General features: G+C 41.5%; 1 protein-coding gene across 1 annotated transcript; it reads left to right on the top strand.

Moving 5' to 3' along the window:
• Positions 1–5,905: 5,905 nt before the first annotated feature.
• Positions 5,906–7,615, top strand: helt (helt bHLH transcription factor). The gene is made up of 4 exons (XM_041934403.1): positions 5,906–5,932; positions 6,520–6,624; positions 6,793–6,889; positions 7,140–7,615. The coding sequence occupies exons 1-4, from the start codon at positions 5,906–5,908 to the stop codon at positions 7,613–7,615; spliced, it is 705 nt and encodes a 234-aa protein (XP_041790337.1).
• Positions 7,616–9,178: the final 1,563 nt, after the last annotated feature.

The following is a 9,178-nucleotide window of genomic DNA, read 5'->3' as shown; positions in this document are numbered from 1 at the left end:
TTCAGCCAATCAGGAGCGAGCACACGTGTTGCTTTGCCTAAACTTTGAGAGGCGTGCTGTCATTGGTCAGTGTGCGGTGGTGGCGGAAGTATTCGGATGTTTCAGTTTAGTGAAACTACGACCAACAGACTGGAAATACTCTATTACATGTAAAAGTCCTGCGTTAAGAAACATACGGAAGTAAAAGTATATAAGTAATGTAAACAAAATGTAAAGTTTAAGTGTAACTAGAGGTAGATAAATCAACTCCAGCGTCACTTAACATAAGACTGTGTTGATGTTTCCCATTACAACATCACAGACCTCAAATCCTTTATATGTTGTGCAACATTACATTTTATTTTTAGTTTTTGTATATTTTCTTCTACTGTGCAATAGTAAAATAAGATAAAATAACACTTTATTAATCCCACGCTGGGGAAATTAAATCACATGCAGCAGGCAATAAAAGATAGACAAAGGAGGATCAGCATAGTCAATAAAAAAGGTTTACAGGATAAAAACAAACAGCACATATAAACATTATATACAGGATTATGAGACACCACTGCCACAAGAGTATATAAGAAAGTGTCCTTCAGATAAAAACGGATAATGAATACGGTGTTAATAGTATTCAACAGTAGATGAAAAAATACAAAACCAGAAAAAAATATGTGATGTTGCCACAGTAAGTAAAGGATTCAGGATGAAAAACATAAGTAACATGAGTGCAAAACAGCAGGTTCAACACTGTATTTATTATCCATTTATCTGAAGGCAACGTATGTTTTTATACTCTCGTGGCAGCAGTACTGTCATACTCCTGTATATAATGTACATACACATAGCAGTTTGTTCTGTTGTTTATTCTGTATGTCTTTTTAGTGACTATTTTTATCCTCTGATGTCTGTCTTTCAATCTTTGCTGCATGGAACAATTTAATTTCCCCAGCGTCAAGTGTTATCTCATGAAAACAGCCAGTGTTTTACTATTAACTAGAAAGTTTTTGGATTAATTTTATTGCTGTAGATGTTTAAAGTTGAGATCATTTTAACTACTTCACATACTGTTGGGTCAGTATATAACGTGGCAATGCATCATTTTCATATATTTGCAGCATTAGAGCCACATATCTCTAAAAAGTCAGCGAGCTCAGAAAAACAGCCTGTTTTCAGCTGTGTGATTATTTTCCAGCTAATCTAAGATGCTATTCACACACTAAAGCGTCAGTGTTAACAGTCCAATAATGTCACTGATAAAACTCATCAGTCACAGGGTACAGCTATACAGCTACACAGCTATACAGGTCGTGGTCATGAGCTTCATTGGGGAAATTGTGATTTTTTTTAAGAAATCAAGGGGCGGTTATATTCTGCAGTTAAAACCTTACACCTGGTTGGTATTACAGGGTGAAGTCCAGTGTTCTATGACTAAGTACTTTTCAATTTGAGTATTTTTAGGCTGAGAAATGAAAAAAACATTCAGCACTTCTCCATCAGAATTTTTCCTGGCAGAAAGAAGGTTTGGAAAAAATATTTAGATTTTCATGTTGGAAGTTTGCTGAAAGATTTCCTGGAAAGAAACACGCTGTGTGATCTGTTTCTAATCAAATGTAAATTAGTTTCTAATTGAGTTCAGTTTGTTGCTCTGATTTTAGAAGCAGTTGCCATTTCTTATAGTTTCTTTAAAGTAAGATCTCATTTTAAATAACTTGTAGAAATTAGAACTTAACAACTACTAAAATGCATTAAATAAGTCATGTTTCCAATAGCTGATGGAAACTGCCTTCGTTGCTGCTTTTAAATGGGATGTAAGCTGTGTGTCATCTGCATCACAGTGGTGCTGAGTTTTTATGTTTGTGTATAATGTGTCCAAGAGGCTGCATGTATACATAGAACAGCAGAGGGGCCATGGGTGGAGCTGTGGGGAAAGGTTTAAGATGGAAGTTCATCTGTAAATGTCTATAAAACGTCTCTCAGTGCGTCTGCATCAAACAAACTCTTCTGGATTTGGATTTAGACCAAGATTATTGTGAGGTGGAACCTTTACTGCAGGTGACATAATTTCAAAACAAACCCTAAAATGTGTGTCAGTGACAAACAGGTCCAGTATTATTGTCTCTATTTATCCTCCTTAAGATCAAATCTTATCTGTAATAAGAGATTTTTTTGGTTATCTGTCTTTGATATCTGCACAAATATTCCTGTCACATTAACTGTATATTTACTATAGTTTACAGGTTTTAAAGGAGGCAGCAGTTTGCTGAAATCTGTTAGAACAAGTCTCATCTCTGAAACATCTTCCAGTGAACAGGCCACTGCTGTTTCATACATGCACCACCGGAGGGAGCAGTTCTGCACTTTAAAAAGATGATAGTCGAGCTTTATAGGTCCATCACTTCATTCATAAAACCACCTTTTAAAGAACTGAACCCTCTTTTTGTAATATTGTAAATACCTCCGCTGAATATTACTTTATCTCGTGTTAAAATGGTGAGTATAAAAATATCTGCTGGTGTTTCATATTGTAAATCATTATTTCAGTGTCTGGGTGATAAAAGTCTTGTTTTGTTTTGGTTTTTTTACATACAGTCTCACTGTGATATTCCTGTAAGTGAGTTTATAGAGATTGATAATAGTTTTACATTCTGGATAATTACTGTGATGCTGTCATAAGACTTTGTCTCCCGTGTTTACAGGCTTCAGTGAAACTTCCCTCTGCTGCTGCTGTCTGCTGGTTTTTAAAAGGCGCCTGTGGCTGCTGAACCATGTAGTCTGAACTCAGCTTAGATCAGTTCCACAGGCTCAATGGGGGCCGTGTGAACCGCTGCAGTTCAGGCTCAGGGTGGCGCACCAAGCCAAAGGATTGTGTCCGGGACCCTCAGAGGTCACCACGGGTCAGAGCGCAGCGCCTGACAACACACACAGAGCGCACAGAGACCGCTGCTGCTGCCGCACATGAGGCTCGGCTGGAGGCTGTTTATGCTGTCCTGTAACAGCCTGCTAACAGATATACAGTTAATATCTATAGTATATATATATGATGTGTCCCACCGGAGATTAAAACAAACGAAGAAGTCACCACGAACAGGAAACTGTGGCAATTTAAACATCCAGAATATGTTCAGTCCGTCTAATAGAGAGAAATCCAGTTGATCTTTATATATCTGCAGAGACATCGCTCAGCTCTGCTGTCCTGCTGTCTGCAGCACTAATATTTTCACGTTCACGCAGATCTCACCTGCGTCACCTGATTGATTTCAATTCATTTGTACTTTTAATGGATCTAAATCATTTTAATATCACTCTTGTCTTGCTCTGTGCTGCAGGGAAACAGCTGAACGTCGATGCTTTAAACTGGTTTCACATTAAAGATATTTACCATAGAGACCTGTACGTGACACCACACCCGACCACTAACTGGACCAGTCGAGCTGATAGAGAACAGTGGGTCACAAGTACGACAGAAATAAAAAGGATTCATATCCAGGTTTTATTCAGTCGGCTGCTGTGGACAGAAAATCTGTCTGCAGGAACTAGAAAAAGGAAAAGTAACGTTTATCCCCGCAGTATTTCTGTGAGCCTAATTTTAAAGCATCACATTGACAGTAAAGTCATTTCTGTATGTTTTTATACATTATTTGAATTCTTTCCAGAAAGACCCATTTCTGACCAGGCTGAGTCGGCTAAACGGCAGCGGCTCGTTATACTATTAAATATTACTGCAGCAGAGTGCTCATTAGTGCCGATCAGGGCCAATTAGATCAATCAAAACATCAAAACCGAGAAAAAAACCCGCAAAAACTCATCTGTCCTCCACACGCGCAAAGACTGCAGCCATTTAGATGAAGTCGACTGTGAGCAGTAATGTAATATATGTTTCATGTATTTATGTGAGGGACAGTCGGTCGACTGCTTATAAAATAACAGACACGTTATAAATCACAGCAGTGATGACACATTCACAGAGGGCGCCGAGCAGAAACAGAAACGTGGATATTTCCACGTTGTGGCTCGAGAACAATGTAGAATATAAATATGTAAAGCTTATATTTAGTAAAATTAAATAGTTTTCAGACCATTTAACAAACATTTTTAACACGGAAATACAACTTCCACGCCACAGTAGCACAATAAATCCTGACGCATCGTTTGGCCTCGTACCGACGCAACACTTTGCTACAAAGTCGGTCAGCAAAAACTTCCAGTATTTCATTGAGCTTTTTGATAAAAGCAACAGCGCACAAGTCCCTCCATATTTCAAAGGACAAACACATAAAAAGTGTTAAAACTGCACAGTGAAGTAATTGGATTTTATGCCCCCGTCCCGCTCGCTCGCGCTTTTCTCTCCATGGTGCTCTGAAAACTCTCCAAACGCTTCAGATGTCTTGTGAGCCTTTCTTTCTCGATCTCCGCTGCTTTTTATTCTTCGACATCGCTCACAGGATCAAATATATCCAAGCACGGTGAAGGTTTCGAGATTAAAACGTTCTCAGTGAAAAAAAAAGAAAGAAAGAATCGGAGCAAACTGTTTTGGCGCATGAGAGCAGTTTGAGTCTGTGAGGAGCGCACACAATAAACCTGTTGTTAACCTTGCTGTGAAAATATGTTTGAAGAAAACAGCCAATTGTTGTATGAAATGTATTCAAGTATAAAATAATGCCCTTTGTTTGGGGGGAAAAACTTGAGCAATGTGAGGGTACAAAAGTCCCCTGTGGCATTTACTAGCACCCTTTGTGCAGTTTGCGCTTTGGCGTCTCCACTTGGCGCATTACCCAGGCCCCTTTAAACGCGATTGTTTCTTTCTTTCTAATGACATTTACCGGATCAAAACATGCTGTTAATTCGATCAGAAAGCTTCACCCTTCATAACAATGGCAGTATAATTTCTCCCAAAGTTTGTTAAGTTGACCGAAATTAGGCAAATGAATAGGGGTCTCCAGGCTACCCATCTTGCAGGTGACGGGGAATAATGCGCGTTCACACCAGCTGCATTCTTCTTTATTTCTCCCTTTCTTTCACAGCATTATTAAAATTTAGGCCAATGAAACTATTCATTCGACTGAATAGACATTTTCTTATAGGATAATAGGATACAAATTGAGCCTCTCCAAAGAGTCTCCAGTGGTGGGTAACCCTCGTGTGCCAGAGGCTGCTGGAGACGCTGGCCTTGACGCAGACGACGCTCGTGTGCCAGGGCTAATCACACACCTGCCGAGGAGTCCAACAAAATAAAGAATGTAAACAAAAAGCTTGCCATCTCTCATAAAAGATGGACGTGTCACCAAGTCGTGTGAGAAACGCCGAGAACAAACGGGGGGACTCCGTCTCCAAAAGATCTCCCCTGAACTTGGCGGAACAGCCTATTAAAGGCTTACTTAATTACTCTAATGACACTGGACAGGCCTTAAAACTCGGACCGGGCTTGGATGAGAGTTAAGATCGCTTGCTGGGATTTGTAAACAGGCGATCGTGTGAGAAACGCGAGTTGGAAGAAAGAGAGTTTCTTTTTTCGCCGGCTTTGTTTTCAGTGCGCACAGTGCGCCCCGCCGGATCAGGCGATCCCAACGCTCACTTCTTATTTCCCGCCTGGGTTGTTACTATGCAAATAATATTCCAAAAGTAATCACGTGTCTTTTGAGCAGCCACGTGGATTAACAAAGCAGGTTTGCCCCCCTGCTAGCCCATGGCTTTAGATTTTTACTATTTCTTTAACTGATCCTAAATGCACACATTTACCCAATGCATGGCTCTAATCCCACGGAATAATTTACACCATGAATGCCAGAGTCCCTCGGATGATCCCTTTATAAGGAGCAGCTTTCCCTTCAAATCTCAGTCCGCTTCATCTCCTGCCAGAGCAACACATCTCTCCAACTCCCAGCTCAACTGCTTTTTCAAGAAGTTTGACAGAAATTCGTCGATGGCATCTAAAATGAAGGACAGGAAGGTACGCGCTCCTTGTGCGCTCTGCACTATGAGGACTGAACTATTCTGGCAACGCGCCACTTTTCATACTTTCCAGTTACTTTATGGGATTCAGTATTTCAGTAGTTCCACCGAATTTTGTTTAACTACAACTTGGAGTAATTTTCATGCTAGTGAAGGGGAAATCTATTGTCCACCATCCCTATGGCACGCGTTACAGGATGACTACGGCGCGCTGCTGATCTAAAAGCAGCCTTTCTGACACTTACGGGATATTTGGAAATCAGAATAGTTTACTGGGCTACAAACGCTTAGAGTATGCTAAATTTACTAAACGAGATCTAAAACATTTCCAGTAAGGCCTCAGAGTTATAGAAACTACCCGGAGCGCAGATGTCCTCCGCGCGCTTTGGAGGAGCTCAGCGCGCCGCGCGCAAAGATCTCATCATCGAGTTTCCAAAATATTTCATCGCGCACACATTTGATTTGTTTTTATTCAAACCTTCCAGGCTGTGTGTGTTTTTTTTTTTAGTATTTCTGGTAAATAGCTGTAAATGCTGTGCGCAGTATCGTTTCTGTGTGCTCATGTTGTCTCTCCTTGTTTCGCAGAGAACTCCGATCTCTCACAAAGTCATCGAGAAACGGCGACGGGACCGAATTAATCGCTGCCTCAACGAATTAGGAAAAACTGTCCCGATGGCACTGGCAAAGCAGGTACTGACAAATTTAATATTTACTGTGTTTTTGTGTCAGAGATCTTCTTATTTATTATATTACATTTACAATTTGGCAAAACAAAGTTTATCAGTCGGCCAGTTTATCAAAGAATCTGCTCGTTATCATTAATCGATTTATTCATTTGTTCATTTATATTTTTGGCAGAACTCTGGAAAACTGGAAAAGGCTGAAATCTTGGAAATGACGGTTCAGTACCTGCGGGCGCTGCACTCAGCGGATTTCCCCCGTGGGAGAGAAAAGGGTGAGGAAACTTTCCACAGAGTTTTGGCACTTTACGCATTCCAACTGCACATTTCTGTTCATAAACTGTGCGAAGAATTCTACAATGCTGATTAATGATAAGTGTGAGTTATTAGTGTATTTATGTAATTTTTAGTTTAACCTCACTTAAATTTCTACAAGTCCATCTTTACGCACCGGACTCCGCGCCGGACTCGTTTATCGTTTGTGCCGGCAGGGTGTTAACGGCTGCTTACTCTGACTCATTCCAGGAGAACTGCTGGCTGAGTTTGCAAATTACTTCCACTACGGATACCACGAGTGTATGAAGAACCTGGTGCACTACCTGACCACAGAGGACAGGGCCGAGACCAAAGACATCAAGTACGCACGGATCCTCGCCTTCTTACAGTCCAAGTCCCGTGTGGTCACCGAGCCTGTGTTCGGCTCCGTCGGCTCGATGCCTGAACCGTGTGACTACCTCAGCCAGCTGCACTCCTCCCCGGAGCACCAAAGCCACAGCCCCTCTGACTCCGTGTATCAGCAGAGTCCACCGGGACACTTCTCCTGGCACAGCTCGGCCCGCAGCCCGGGCATCTCGTACCCGACAGTGCCGCTCTCTGCGCACACGCAGCAGCACGGTGGATACTTGTCACCGGTGCAGGGACTCGACCACCACTATTTCAACTTCATCGGCCACACACACGCAAACACGTTTAGTTTGCACAGTGCGCAGCACGCCATGTAAATAGTTTAAATATGTTGTTGTTTTATTTATATATTTGCGGATGATGGAGATGGATCGTGTACATGCTGTAAATAAATATTTCTGACTTAAACTCAGCTGGTTTTGTCATCGTTCACATTCAGTTTCAGGTTGACGCGCAAAGTGCGCGAATCCGCAGATCACCAAAATTACAAGCAACTACAATCCTGATACCTTCCCACCAGAAAAAAAGTGCTTAAAACATCTCCAAGTGCAGCTTTGTGTGAAGACGTTTTACATTTTGCCATTTTACATCTTCAGTGCATTATCTGCCTTTCAAGAGCGTGCGTATATTTTAGGACACAAAATGAAATAAAATAATGTTTCCTAGTAAAGTGAATCATTCGGACAGGCAGACTGGGCTCAAAGTTGATAAAAGCTCAATATTTTCGGCATATGACCAGGATTTTTCTTCAGTCTTGTCCACATTGGTGTGTTTGGGCTTGTCTGTGGGTTCAGTGGGTGTCACGGTGGGTTCCAGGGGGCAGACATGAGCCTCATTCCCACTGGGCTCCTGACTTAAACAAACCTGCACTTAACAAAACCATTGATGCACCCAACACTCCCCCTGCATAAAAACTCGAGTCTGTCAGTGAATGCAAAACCATTTTTGGACTTGATAAGGGAAAATTAGTCAATAAAGATTTTCATGCGAGGCATTATTGAATGTGCAGTTTCATAATGATGGGAAACAAAAGTAAAGTCTTTGGTTCAAAAAGCTGCATTTTTACAGAAGAAAGTGCCGAAGCGGGATAAAAGCTGTCCTGCTCCTGAGCTTCAGCCAAATTTGACTATTTCCATATGTTTAGGGAAATGAGGTTGATTATTCGTCAGATGAAAGATGTTATGCAGGAAGGACAGACAGGGGAGTAAAAGTTGGTGCTTGCATGTAAACACTGTTGTTTCTTCATTCAAGCAGAGATGCTCGAGAGCAGCATTATGTTAAATCTGTCAGATCTGTGAGCTCTTAAGCCTTTTAAACCTTTCTGCCACTGTCTGAGGAGAGGCCATATTGGGAATAGTTACTGACAGAAAGAGCTTTTTACCTCCCACAGAAGAAGGAATTACTCTGATCAAAAGAGAATTGTTTTGCCAAGCTTGTGTCGGCTATGTGTGAAGCACCGAGTCTTAACAAATGCATGAGACTGCTTCCAGGCTCCTTCTGTCTTTCTTTAAGTGAGTTGTATAGAGTTGGATTGTAAAAAAAAAAAAAGAAGAAGTTAAAAAAGAGAGCGGGGGGAAAGTCCTTGTTTTCTTAACTAAGGAGGCCCATTGTGGTGTTTGTGAAAGGGAACAATCTCTGCGTCCTTGTGCTTTATCCTTGAGTGATTTCGAAGAAAAATAATCAACACCATGAAATCAAAGTTTCTCTCTGAGCGGAGCTCAAGACAAAGCTCTCCCTCCCAGTTTCTTGGAGAAGCAGAGCTGAAACCATTGTACATACCTCTCTCTCATGCCACATCAGGTGATAACACCTGGGCGGACGACTGCAAGACAGCAAGCAAGGTGAGACAGGTGTGTGCAGACGCGTATGGACGGATACGA

Source organism: Chelmon rostratus, chromosome 3 (genome assembly GCF_017976325.1).
Source record: "Chelmon rostratus isolate fCheRos1 chromosome 3, fCheRos1.pri, whole genome shotgun sequence".
NCBI classification, from domain to species: domain Eukaryota; kingdom Metazoa; phylum Chordata; class Actinopteri; order Chaetodontiformes; family Chaetodontidae; genus Chelmon; species Chelmon rostratus.
The sequence above is the reverse complement of the archived record's forward strand: the minus strand, read 5'-3'. Positions and strand labels throughout refer to the sequence as shown.

Bases quoted from the DNA above. Each gene is read 5' to 3' on its own strand.
- helt (XM_041934403.1), top strand. From the start codon at position 5,906: ATGGCATCTAAAATGAAGGACAGGAAG. The intron at 5,933-6,519 runs GTACGCGCTCCT...CTTGTTTCGCAG, and splicing joins CTAAAATGAAGGACAGGAAG to AGAACTCCGATCTCTCACAA. The intron at 6,890-7,139 runs GTGAGGAAACTT...GACTCATTCCAG, and splicing joins CCCCCGTGGGAGAGAAAAGG to GAGAACTGCTGGCTGAGTTT.